The sequence below is a fragment of the Pongo pygmaeus genome, chromosome 8, assembly GCF_028885625.2.
Source record: "Pongo pygmaeus isolate AG05252 chromosome 8, NHGRI_mPonPyg2-v2.0_pri, whole genome shotgun sequence".
In the NCBI taxonomy this organism is placed as follows: Eukaryota; Metazoa; Chordata; class Mammalia; order Primates; family Hominidae; genus Pongo; species Pongo pygmaeus.
The window spans coordinates 108441480-108455561 of NC_072381.2; the positions used below are offsets into that span (position 1 = coordinate 108441480).

Sequence of the window (14082 nt, forward strand, 5' to 3'; positions counted from 1 at the left end):
ACATGCATGCTTAGGTTTGAATCTTGGTTCAGGTACATCATAACTAAATGTCCTTGGACAAAGTGCTTAATGTCTCAGAGTCATATGTAAAATGGAGATGATAGTAGTAACTGCTTCACAGGGTTTCTGCAAATATTAAATAACAGATGTGAATGACAGAATCCATGTGTTGGATGAGATAATCTATGTAAAGCACTTGAACAGGTCCTGGCATATAATAAGCACTTAATAAATGTTAACCACTTACTGTTAAATATACACAAAGTATGTTTATGTGTAAACTAGGAGAAAGCATTCAAATATGAAGTGGCGTTGCAAAAAACAAAAAGAAGAAATCATAAGGTGCATTAAAGTTTAGAGACAGATTCAGTTAAATTTTTTTTTTTGAGACACGGTCTCACTCTGTCGCCCAGGCTGGAGTGCAGTGGCACCATCTCAGCTCACTGCAACCTCTGCCTTCCCAGTTCAAGTGATTCTCCCACCTCAGCCTCCTGACCAGCCTCCTGACCAGCTGAGACTACAGGCACATACCACCACACCCAGCTAATTTTTGTATTTTTTGGTAGAGATGGGGTTTCACCATGTTGGGCAGGCTGGTCTCGAACTCCTGTCAAGTAATCCACCCGCCTCAGTCTCCCAAAGTGCTGGGATTATAGGCATGAGCCACCGCGCCAGGCCAATTAAGTGACCTTTTCAATATACAAGATAGTTTATTTTTTCATTAGTCTGTGGGAATATATAATCATCGCAGTTTTCAGTAACAAAATGTGCCAGGCACATTATAGATTCTCAATAAATACTTACTAAATTGAACTATTTCAATGTAATGAGATTGTCTTAATAACCAAGGGAAAAATGTTTGTCACTTTTTGACACCATCAACTTCTATTTCTGCTTTAGATAATCTCTTTCAGCTGCCAAATTAACTCACCATTCCTTTCCCTAGAGAGCTAGAATTCTTGAAAGAAGAGACTATAGGATTTTCTTCCCATTTCAACAGCAAGATCTACATTGGGAAAGTATACTGCTTTCCCCTGCTTTCTGACAAGTGCTCCTAAAAGTGTCTGTGACCAATTAGAAAAACATTAAATGCTGCAAAAATAAGCTTAAGGCAATAGAAAAACAAATAAATGACAAAGAGTATGGAGGGAAGAGAAAAATTCAAATCAGGAACTGTTTATATTTTTAATGTATTACTTGTTTGGTAAAAAAATCATGGCCATATCTATGTAGCAAGTACTCCTGTAATTTCGTTTTTGAACACGTATTATTCATTCACATTTGTAGCCTAAATTGAACATCAAACTGCGATTTGTCTAATTTGAGACGGACAAATTAATACTGTTATATTAATAGTTCCTGAGAAGTGTCTTTCTTTATACATTTTAAGGTTTTTGTGTAAAGACAAAATTTTTTGAGACAATTTCTGAAAGATTCTGTGTGTCACAGTTTCACATACATGTGCAAGCACATATGCTCAACTTGATCCCTCATCCCCACTACTTCTTAAATTAAATGCATTTTCACGAGACTGAAAATATTTTACTAAATTCTGGAAAGATGTTATAACTATTGATTAATACCTTGACTCTTTCAAATACATCTTAGAGAAGGAAGGGAAAAACAGCACAGTGCTGGTGTTTAAGGGCTACAGGATAATGAATAAAGCTAATGGCTCTAGTTTTTTGTTTGGTTGGTTGGTTAGTTGGTTTCAGAAGCTATATAATTTATTTAATAAAAAAGGATGTGGAAACTTAAAACACAAAGTTTACACAAATAGGAGACCATGAGATGGTACCCAATGCCCCACATCCTCATAAGGACAAAACATGCTGATGAAAACATCTACACAGACTAAGGATTCTACAAGTTAAAAAAGAAGTTCATCTTTTCCATATTTGTCATGGAGTTTCAGTGACTTCTTGCCCAGTCCTCCATCTAATTGCAGCTGACCATTGGAAAGACTGGCTAAATTCCTGCATATACCTTAGGTACAGAAAAGCAACCCTAGTACATCTCTGAGTTTTTTGGGGTTTGTTTGTTTTTTGTTAAGTTCTGGGATACATATGCAGAATGTGCAGGTTACATAGGTATACATGTACCATGGTGGTTTGCTGCACCTATAAACCCGTCATCTAGGTTTTAAGCCCTGCATGCGTTAGGTATTTGTCCTAATGCTCTCCCTCCCTTTGCCTCCCACCCCCCGAAAAGCCTCAGTGTGTGATATTCCCCCTCCCTGTGTTCATGTGTTCTCAGTGTTCAACTCCCACTTATGAGTGAGAACATGCAGTGTTTGGTTTTTGGTTCCTGTGTTAGTTTGCTGAGAATGATGGCTTCCAGCTTCATCCATGTCCCTGCAAAGGACACAAACTCATTCCTTTTTGTGGCTGCAGCTATAGTTTTTAAAAAGCCTTATACATACTATGTGTGCAATCATTTCAATGGAAAATGAACACATTTCCCATCTGTGTTAAGAATAACATATTGTCTGGGTGCAAACCCAGCACTTTGGAAGGCCAAGTGGGGAGATCATCTAAGGTCAGGAGTTTGAGATCAGCCTGGCCAACATGGTAAAACCCCATCTCTACTAAAAATACAAAAATTAGCCGGGTGTGGTGGCGCATGCCTGTAATCCCAGCTACCTGGGAGGCTGAGGCAGGAGAATCGCTTGAACCCAGGAGGTGGAAGTTGCAGTGAGCCGAGATCACGCCATTGCACTCCAGCCTGGAGGACAAGAGCGAAACTCCGTCTCAAAAAAAAAAATTAAAATTTTTAACTGATACAAGTTTATCTGTGGCAGAGTAACAGATACAAAATCTCATAACTAAAGAATGGCTAAGAGTAAAAGTCAAAAATGCCCAAATATATGTATCAATGTATGATTTTACCATATTATTTCTTACCAGGGTCTCTAAAATAGTAAAATTTAGTACTTTTTCTATCTATGTGTACAAACTCATGAGCCAAATCTCAAGGATATCTGATAATTTCAATATTCACAAATCTTACTGGAAGCAACCTGATAATAAAAGCTTCTGGCAGCCAAATACATGATTAAGTCAGCAAATGTCAATTGAATTGCCTACTGTGAACCCACTGTGTTATACCCAAAGCAGCAGTTCTTAAGCAATCAGAAATTGCTACTCACCAGCAAGGGTATAATCCATATCAAAACCAAAACACTTTATCTTTTCCATCGCTAAACTTCGGTTCACAAACACCCTATAGAAAATAATAAAAAATAATATCTCAACACTGGAAAATAAATTCTCAAGTTTAATAAAGTTATTTGGCTATTTTTCTAGGTTTTCTCATTTATTTTTCCAACTGATTTTTTAAACTTTTAAAATTATATATTAAGATGTATAACACGACATGTTGTTTGATATACTTATCTTGATACACATACACAGTGAAATGATCAATACAGTCAAACAAATTAACATACCCATTATCCCATATAGTTACCTTGTTTTCTTCTTTTTTTTTATTGTGGTACAAGTACTTAAAATCTATTGTCTTGGCAAATTAACAGTACCTAATACAATATTATTAAATATAGCCTTCATGCTGTACATTAGATCTCTTAGACTTATTCATCCAACATAACTGTAACTTTGTACCCTTTGATCTACATCTTTCCATCCTTCCCCGACACTGTTTTGTTTTTGTTTTTTGAGGCAGAGTCACTCTGTCACCCAGGCTGGAGTGCAGTGGTGCAATCATGACTCACTGCAGCCTCAGCCTCCTAGGCTCGGGAGATCCTCCTTTCCTCAGCCTCCCGAGTAGCAGGAACTACAGGCACACAGGCTCACCTATGTTGCTCTGGCTCGTCTTGAACTCTTGGGCTCAAGCAACCCTCCCACCTCGGCCTCTCAAAGTCCTGGGATTACAGACATGATCCACCACGCCTGGCCTCCAATCACTGTTTTGCTCTTTGTTTCTATGGTTTCTTTTTTTGATTGTTTTTTAGATTCCACATGTGAAATCATGCAGTATTCTTTGGTGTGTCTGGCTTATTTCACTTAGCATAATGTCTTCTATGTTCATCCATGGTGTTGCAAACGGTGGAATCTCCTTTTTTAAGGCTGAATATTCCATTGTGTGTATATATACCACAATTTCTTTATCCATTCATTCAGCCCATCAACAGATTTTTTTTTTTCCATCTCCTGGCTATTCTAAATAATGTTGCAATGAACATGGGAGTGCAGATATCTTCACAAAGTGGTGATTTTACTTCCTTTGGTCATATAACTAGAAGAACTGCTGGGTCATATGGCAGCTGTATTTTCAATTTCTTTAGGAAGCTCTACAGCATTTTCCACGGTGGCTGCATCAATTTACATTGCCACCAACAGTGTACAAGTGTTCCCTTTTCATGCATCCTTGCCAACATTTATATCTTTTTGATAAAAGGCATTCTAATAGGTATGAGATGATATCTCATTGTGGTTTTGATTTGCACTTCCCCTGATGATTAATGATGTTAAGCTCCTTTTCAAATACCTGTTAGCCATTTGCATGTCTGCTTTGGAGAAATGTCTATGCAGGTCCTTTGCCCATTTCTGGGTTATTTCTTTTTTCGCTATTGTTTGAGGTCCTCATATATTTTAGATATTAATCCCTTATCAGATATATGGTTCGCAAACAGTTTCTCCCAATCCATAGGCTGCCTTTTTATTTTGTTGTTTCTCCTTTGTTGTGCAGAAGCTTTTTAGTTTGAGGTAGTCCCACTTGTTTTTGCTTTTGCTGCCTGTGCTTTTGGTGTCCTATCCAAAAAAATCACTGCCAAGACCAATGTCAAGAAGCTTTTCCTTTGTTTTCTTTTAGATCTTCTCATTTAAATACCAATATTAAAATCCATAATAAAAATTATTCAAGGTTGGGAGCAGTGGCTCACACCTGTAATCCCAGCATTTTGAGAGGCTGAGGCAGGCAGATGGCTTTAGCTCAAGAGTTCCAGACCAGCCTAGGTAACACGGTGAGAACCCAACTCTACAAAAAATACAAAAATCAGCTGGGGATGGTGGTGTGCACCTGTGGTCCCAGCTACTTGGGAGGCTGAGGTAGGAGGATTGCTTGAGTCTACCAGATCAAGGCTATAGTGAGCCAAGATCACACCACTGCACTCCAGCCTAGGCAGCAGAGTGAGACCCTGTTCCCAAAAAACATAACAAATAAATTAAAAATTGAAAAATATTATCCAAGTCTTTCGTATACAGTAAATGAAATCAGATATTATACAAAAATATACAGATTTGTGTGTTGTGTCCTGGCATTAAAAATGCCATGTATTCAAGATTTCAGGGAAGAGGCTCTCCTTTCCAAAGTCTGACCCCATAAAATAAGATTACTTTTGGGATTTTATAACTCATTCACTTATTAATTTATAATTTATTTAATAAACAAGTCATTTAAAGCCCACTGAAGATATAAATATAGATTAATTGAATAAATAGCTACTGTCTATTATATCCAGATACTGTGATTGAACAAAAGACTGTACCAGCCCTCATGAAACTTATATTGTAATTTACTCTCTTTATCCTTGAGGAACTCAGCCTACTAGGAAGGAGACCTTTAAATAATTTCAGCCATTCAGTAAGTACTATAAAATAACATGGAGGAGAGAGTACCAGTTGTTTAGAGAGGTCAGGAAGAAATGTTTGAACTGAATCTTAATCAATCAGTAGTTTTCCGTTAGGAAAATGCAAGAAAGGCAATGCGGGCAAAATAACCAAGCAAAGAAAAGGTTTACAGTAAACTACAAAGCATTTATTGTGGCTGGAGCTGAGAAGCTTTCTTTGGTTTTGCTTCTGTTTGTTTTCACAGAAAGAGGTTTTCCAGGGGGGCAAGGATGGGGGAAGGAGCAATAAAAGCTATGAAAGGTTAGTAGGGGTCAAAATAATGAAGATTTTGTAAGCCATATTAGGGAATTTGGACTTTATCCCGCATTTAAGACCAAAATATCAGAGTTTAAGGAAATGAAATAATCAGAAAGATCACTATGAAGACATAGGAAAAACTGAACATATAATAGTATGGTAGATCATCAGCATGATGGTCTTTCAGGGTAAGTTTTAATCATCTTTAAAAATAAAGGCCAGGTGTAGTGGCTCACGCCTGTAATCCCAGTACTTTACAAGGCAGGCAGATCGCTTGAGCACAGGAGTTCGAGACCAGCCTAGGCAATATGGCAAAACCCCGTCTCCACAAAAAATACAAAAAAAAGCTGGGTGTGGTGGCGCATGCCTGTAGTCCCAGTTACTCGGGAGGCTGAAGTGGGATCTCCTGAGCCTGAGAGGCAGAAGTTGCAAAGAGCCAAGATTGTACCACTGCACTCCAGCATGGGTGACAGAGTGAGACCCTGTCTCAAAAAGAAAAAAAAGAAAGAAGAAAAGAAAGGAAGGGCCAGGCGCGGTGGCTCACATCTGTAATTCCAACACTTTGGGAGGCTGAGGCGGGTGGATCACGAGGTCAGGAGTTCAAGACCAGCCTGGCCAACATGGTGAAACCCTGTCTCTACTAAAAATACAAAAATTAGCTGAGCATGGTGGCGTGTTCCTGTAATCCCAGCTACTCAGGAGACTGAGGTAGGAGAATTGCTTGAGCCTGGACCCGGGAGGCAGAGGTTGCTGTGAGCCAAGATCACACCACTGCACTCCAGCCTGGGCTACAAAGCAAGACTCCGTCAAAAAAAAAAAAAAAGAAGAAGAAAAGAAAAAAGGGAATGGAAAGGGAAAAGACAGAAAATAAGGTTATCCTTTCCAATTGATCCTCAGCTTGGTAGCCAAAGTTAAAACTGCATGGCTTCTCCTCTTATTACCAAACCTTTTCTTTGCCCTCATTTCATAAGTAACTGTAAGAAATTAGAATGATATAGATCAGTGGATCTCAAAACTGCAGTGTACATCAAAATCACAATCACCTGAGTAACTTGTTACAAATAAAAAAGCCTGGGCTGGGCTCCCCCATCAGTGATCTAGGTCAATGGTCTCCAAAGAAGAGTAACTGCATTAGAGATGCAAAAAGCCTCCACTGAGATACAGAAAGAAAATATCAGATCTTCTACTGATATTTACCTCACCATTTAAAAATGCCTAATTTATATATTTATATATGTTTCTTATTTATTTTCAAGACAGAGTCTTACTCTATTGCCCAGGCTGGAGTACAGTGGTTTAATAATGGCTCACTGCAGCCTCAACCTCCCAGGCTCATGTTATCCTCCTACCTCAGCCTCAGCCTCCCAAGTAGCTGGGACCACAGGTACACACCACCATGTCCAGCTATTTTTCTTTACTTTTTTTTTTTTTTTTTTTTTGTAGAGATGGCCTTGGAGACTTTTTAAAAAACGGAGTTTGAGACCAGGAGTGATGCCTCACACCTATAATCCCAGCACTTTGGGAGGCCAAGGTGGGAGGACTGCTTGAGCCCAGGAGTCTGAGACCAGCCTGGGCAATACAGTGAGACCCTATCTCAACAAAAAAATAAAAAATTAGCCAGGCATTGTGGCACATGCCTATAGTCTCAGCTACTCAAGAGGCTGAGGCAGGAAGATCACTTGAGCCCAGGAGGTCAAGGCTGCAGTGAACTGAGATCGTGCCACTGCACTCTAGCTTGGGCAACAGAGCAAGACCCTGTCTCAAACAAAGAAACAAAAAACACCCTCCAACCTCCAGCCCCCAAACATATCACCTTCTAATATTTCATCAAATATCACCCTGCTATTACTGATAAAAGCATCTACTTTATTTTCCCAGTTACATAAATCCTTTTGAAAGTACAACAGGGATAAAAGACAAAATAATGGTTGTAGCTCTAGAAACTAAATGTAACTACTGAAGGCTTTTCAAACAGATTCTTAATTCAGGCTAGAGAGCCAACTGGATCAAATCCTTGATCAGGCCCTAACAGCTGACATGCCTAAAATATTCTATGGGAATACAAACAGGAATGGATTGGGGATGATTTTTTCCCTTGTGATACAATCCAGGAGAGAAGTATGTGGAACCACATAATAAAAGAAACAGCTTTTACTCTCATAGAAGAAAGATGCTAGCTGGCTTCAAGCACAGCTAACATTACAGGAAAAAAGAGATTTTGCTGCTAATGTCAATCAGTGCTTAAGACAAGAAACTGTCAACAGTCTCAGCCAAGTACCAGCTTCTTTCTTTGTTAGAAAAGAGATTAAGCTTTTACTGTCATGAAAATATATCAAATCATATATGTATATTTTTAAGGATTCAAAGATTATAATGTACCTTTATTATCTATGTAAACTCTAGGAATAACATATTTCAGGAATATGAAAATCTGGTTTTGCCAAAATAATCATTGCTACATATCTATCAAATTGCACTTCTCATCTCTTTAACCTAGTCACATTAACTATTCAATCAACACATTCATTGTCTACTACAAAGCAGATACCATTTTGTGACATATGTCATAGAAGCTGTTCTTTAGGGAGCAGAAAGAGCTAAGACAGACTTTATAAGAGTCTAAAATTAGGAAATAAGATGTTTTCCTATGAAGTTCCACCAAATATCCTTTATCTTTCCATTTTCATTCAAAATAAGTGCTCTAACCACAAAAGCAATTCCTGAACTTAGAAACAATCACTCCTGTCTCCCCCCGATTCATTTCTATTATGATGTTTATAAAAATGAAAAGCCTCACATATATTCTCATCTTTCCTTTTCTTTCCCTAATCTAGGCTACAAAACATGAGGGGAGGGGCAATGTGGAATTAAATCTAATTTGTTTTATGAATAGCTGAAGTGCATAAGCAAAGCTATAATGGCAAAATAGAACAGCTGTATTATAGAGAACTGCAATAAGCCAAATATAGTTATTTGGCTATATATTCCACAGTTTACAAAGATAATAAACACCCAAATGCTTAAAGTATGCACTGACTTCAGCACAGAGGCAGCCTTAAAGCATGAAATACCATGTCTCCAGGATACAGTCTTCAAGAGAAACTAATCTCTTGGTCTCAAACTAATGACTACTCTTCACTGAGGTTACAGCAAAACAAAGTGTTAGGTACTATATCAACTAAAAGGTACTATATCAATTACAAGGCTGGCCCACTGCCCCATCATACATTTCAAAACAAAAAGATTTATCTGGTTGAGGAATCCAAAAATTTCTGTTGGTCTCCGGACCTTGACTGTACCTTTGCCAATGCCAGTTTACTGTGTCACATTTCCAAATTATTAACGAGTGGAACATACTCCACCCCTGTGTTCAAGAACTTGAACATATCTGAGAAATTAACTTCCCGAAGCTTGCTTTTAAAAAAGCTCAAACTTGCCGCCCTAGAAAGCATGACTAAACTAAGCATCCAATCTTAAAGCACAATTAACCAGCAATTCCAACATACTAAGTCTTTTGTTAAGTTGCAGATTTGAGCATTAACATGAAAAACAATCTCTAGGTGACAGGAACACTATAAAACGAAGCACAGACTTCAATATAAAGACAAATGTAACAGCTTTTATTATCATATCACACAGCAGTTAAGACATTAAACTTGAATAAACTCTATCCAAGTAAATATAAATATTAACTATAAGAAATAGAGCCATTAATATAATGTGCTTTAGAAATAAGAATATTCTCACACTTAAGTAACATGAACATGCAATTTATTAAATTTGAAATTTTGTAAATAGCAATCTTAATGGCTTTGAGATTTAACTTGTAATTCAAAGCAGTATTACCTCATCTGTCACTGGTTGCCGTTTTGAAAAGTGTAAAACTATCTGAGTCAACTAGTTCTTGAAGTCACATAACAAAATTCTTCATAAGGTCCCTAGTATAGTTTTTTTGTGACTTAACTTCAAGAAGTTTAGCCTGAATCAGGCCCCTCAAAAGCATGTATCTTCCGAGACAGTGCTGGAGAAAACACCTCTGTGTCTAATTTAACTTGTCATTGGATATCACTGTTGCTCCACACAAATCCATTTGGAATAGAATTTCTTTAGCAATGGTGAACTTTATCTGTAACTCCTCCCCTTGCCTAGGAGTCACAATTTCCTGGCCAAGTGCCCAATGACAGTTAGTGCAACAACAAATGAGACTAAGGATTCAAGTATAAAATCTTCTTGGACATCTGTTTTCCTTATGGGCTTGCATAATTATACATTGAAAATTTGCTACAATCAAGAAAAGAAAAAGTTACAAGTGCTTTTTGAGAGGGCTAATTTAAATTATGAACTAAAAACTATGTGTCTGTATATATGCACATTTTTACTTAATAGAAAATGCTATAATGTGGATTTTTTTGTTGAAAACCCAATCTCCAAACTAGTTCCTATTTCTGCTATAGGCACTCCCATTTTCCCACTCAAGCTTAAAATCTAGTTACTATCTTTTGATTCTTTCCTCTTCTTCAAATCCACATCCAATCATCTAATGTGCCTTCATTTAAATTACCAAATGTCTCTGGAATCCAATCTTCCATTCAATTCACAGTGCTAACAACATGTCCAGGTCCTCATTAGTCCAGCAATCATCTCCCAATTGCTCTGCCCTCGCACTAATGCCAAATTAATTGCTTTGAAGTAGTGCTACTCAAAGCATGGTCCACAGGCCAATGCTGGATTATGAACATTTGTTGCTAACCCATGACATGACACATACAGAAATTTTAAGTATTTAGAAACTTTTATAGTAATTTGACAGAGAAATTTTGTTTGTTGAATGTAGTAATAAAAAAGGTAGGCTTACATTTTGTGTCTTCATTTTTCTTGAAATTCATTTTTATTTTATAAACGTGTCCATTTGAAACAGATTGTAAAAAAGTTGTTTATAAACTGGTCCTCCCTCACAGTTTGAGAAGCACTGTCCTAAAGCCCTGATCCAATCATATCACTCTCTTAAGAACTTTTAGTCATTGCTCACTACCTACCCAATTAATAAACTGCAAATTATTGGATCTTCAAGTTCAAAAACTTTCACCATTTTGTCAAAATCAGTTTGATCTTACATTGTGCCACATCATGCACCTTTGGCTGTAGTAATCAAAGTGAGCTACTTGCTATTTCCTAAATACGACCTAAGGCTTTGTTTATATTCGTTCCCCTAAAAGGGCCACCTCAGTTATCTCTAATTATCAAGACTCTGCATCTCAAGTGATTTTGTCACGAACTATCAATATTCTGGTTGTGCCACAGAACTATGTGACAGTAATGTCTCTGGGTCTCATTACTTTTCTACTTAATGAAAGAAACTGCGTCAGCAACTAAAATTCTATAAAGTTGTGACCCAAATGAGAGGTTTAAACATTCAAAATTCCCTATTTTGACACTTACTATATGTTGTCATAGACATAAAATATGGTAGTTCTCTTATTCTTTATTGGATTATAAACTTTGAGACCAGGATTTATAATCTTCCCAACACCTAACATAGGGCCTTGCAATAGCAGACACAATATTTAACTGAACTAAAAATTAAGCTTAAACTAGAAACTTAATAGGGGTTTGTCATTGCCAGAGCCTGTGGGGAGAAGGGAACAGGGAGTTTCTGCTAATGGGTACAGGGTTTCTTGTGGGGGTAATGAAATGTTCTAAAATTAGATAGCGGTATTGGTTGCACAACTCTGTGAATATACTAAAATCATCGAATTGTATGCTTTAAAAGGATGAATTCAATGATAGGTGAATTGTATCTCAATAGAGCTGTTATTTAAAAAAGTGATAGGAAGACCTCAGTCTGCCATTATGTCTCCATCCTTCGTAAAAAGTACGCTTAATGATATAAAAAATATTATAGGTAAGAACGTTATGAAATGGATTCTTAAAAATTCAAAGCTCAAATACCAAGGACATACAGACACAACAAGGAATTTTGGGTTAGACTCTAAAAGAAACAGACATCTAGTAGCATTAGTTTTGCTTTCATAAATTCTAACCAATAACTTCTTACTAATTTGTTTTAACATTTTCTCTGAGGAACATCAAGAGGGATACATTTTGTTTATCAGATTGTGTCAAGAGAACAGCAGTGGCTGGGTGCGGTGGCTCACGCCTGTAATCTCAGCACTTTGGGAGGCCGAGGCGGGTGGATCACGAGGTCAGGAGATTGAGACCATCCTGGCTAACACGGTGAAATCCCGTCTCTACTAAAAATACAAAAAATTAGCCGGGCGTGGTGGCAGGTGCCTGCTGTAGTCCCAGCTACTCGGGAGGCTGAGGCAGGAGAATGGCGTGAACCCAGGAGGCAGAGCTTGCAGTGAGCCAAGATCGTGCCACTGCACTCCAGCCTGGGCAACAGAGTGAGACTCTGTCTCCAAAAAAAAAAAAAGAGAACAGCCACCTGTGCATTAAAAATCTGAACAGTGCTCACTTCAGCAGCACACACACTAAAAATCTGAACAAATGTGTTATCACTTATAAAATAAAACATGAAATTATAATACTCATTTTACTCACTCATATACTCAGTATTTAAAAGTTCCAGAGAAAAGTCAGTATGGAGACATACATAGAACAAAATTTAAGATGATTAAGATTTAAAATGCCATCAATTATAAAATGTACCCATATTATATACCAGTAAGAAAAGGGGGAAAATGCCAAGTCACAGCCTAGGAGATTCCGCAAAAAGTCAGGATATCAAAAGGGATATACTCATAATATGAGGATAACGGAGAAATATATCTACAATACAGAAGGGCCCACAAAGAAATCTGTACATCTCAGCCTTGACTGTACATCTATTTCCCATTTTGTACTGAGTCCAGGGAGGTGGAAAATCTCTCCGAGAATTTGAACAAGTCAGTCTTGTAGGTTGTGCTCTGAATTTATACTACCAGGATGGTTGATATTTTCCCCAGGTGACCGAAAGAAGCGAAAGCAAATCCTCTCTGGAAGAACTCAACTTGAATTCTAGGTGGTATATTGCCAGATATAGCCCAGTTTCTGGGACGTTTAAATGTAAAAGAAGGTCTATCTTAAAAACTATAAAATAATAGGAGTACTGATGATAATGTAGACTCTCTTTCCACCAAAGATTTTAAAGCACACTTTAAAGAGATTCATCAAAAATATTAAGGAAAAGACATTCAAATTCCCTTCACCTTCATTCTCAAAGGAAGAAATTGTGATAATGGGAGCAGGATGGTAGGAAATGTAAGAGAGGGCTGACTACCAAATCAGAAAAATACACAAGTTATGGGAGAAACCAGGACAATACCAGTACTTCTAAGAATATATTTACTATTCTAAAACCTCAGTCTAATTAAGCATAGGTTTTTCCAATCCCTTTTTGCCTACTTTCCTCTAAATTGTTTTTCACTTTTTCTCTACAATTTCTGAAAGACCAGTGTATAGAGGATCATTCATAAAACATAGCAAAATTTCAGGGTTAAACTCTGTGAGATAGAAATTAGAGAAGAAAATATGGTTATCCATGTTAGCTAAGTCCAAATTAACAAGTATACTGTGCCTATATTGGAAGAAAGGTCAAAATCCAGAATTTAAAATAAAAACAAATAATAAAATTCATTTTGGCCTTTTACCTAAACGGCAGCAACTCTAGTAATTAAAAAAAAAAAAAAAAAAAAAAAAAAAAAGCACTTTAACAACTCCAGAGGGCTAATTCAATCATGGTACTGCAAAGAGAGTATATTTTTCCCTGCATTACACATCCTAGGAGCAACGATATTTTCCCAAAGTTATCCTTTTGAATGTGAATAATCAACAACCACTTTACGAAATTTTTAATCAGCAGGATGAGGAGTTTCTCGTCTCATTCCTCCACCAACTTTACCAAGGTATCATTTACTTAAAATAACATTCACCCACCTTAAACGAAAATTTTGGTGAGTCTGATAACGGTATACAGTCATGCAACAACTACTACAATCAAGATGTAGAATATTTTCTTCAATCCAAAAAATTCCTTCATGTTCTTTTGCAATACCCTCCCCAGCCCTTGGCCCTGAGCTACCACTAGTACTTTCTGTCACTGTAGTTTTCATATAAATGGAATCAAGTATTATTTTGTCATGTGTCTGGCTTACTTAGCAATACTTCTGAGATTCATCCATGTTGCTGCATATAT

At 37.3% G+C, this 14082-nt stretch overlaps 1 protein-coding gene across 9 annotated transcripts in view; it reads right to left on the reverse strand.

Annotated features, from left to right (window-relative positions):
• Window positions 1–14082, reverse strand: part of NT5C2 (5'-nucleotidase, cytosolic II) — a 186881-nt gene that overhangs the window by 45163 nt on the left and 127636 nt on the right. For 7 of the 9 annotated variants that reach the window (XM_063670214.1, XM_054436828.2, XM_054436826.2 and 4 more), the window contains one exon: window positions 3149–3222. The exons of 1 other annotated variant lie outside the window; for it this stretch is intronic. In XM_063670214.1, coding sequence (XP_063526284.1) covers window positions 3149–3222 — 74 coding nt within the window. Of the gene's footprint in view, window positions 1–3148; window positions 3227–14082 lie in introns of those variants that run through there. One more of the 9 variants, XM_054436832.2, reaches the window with a different exon arrangement.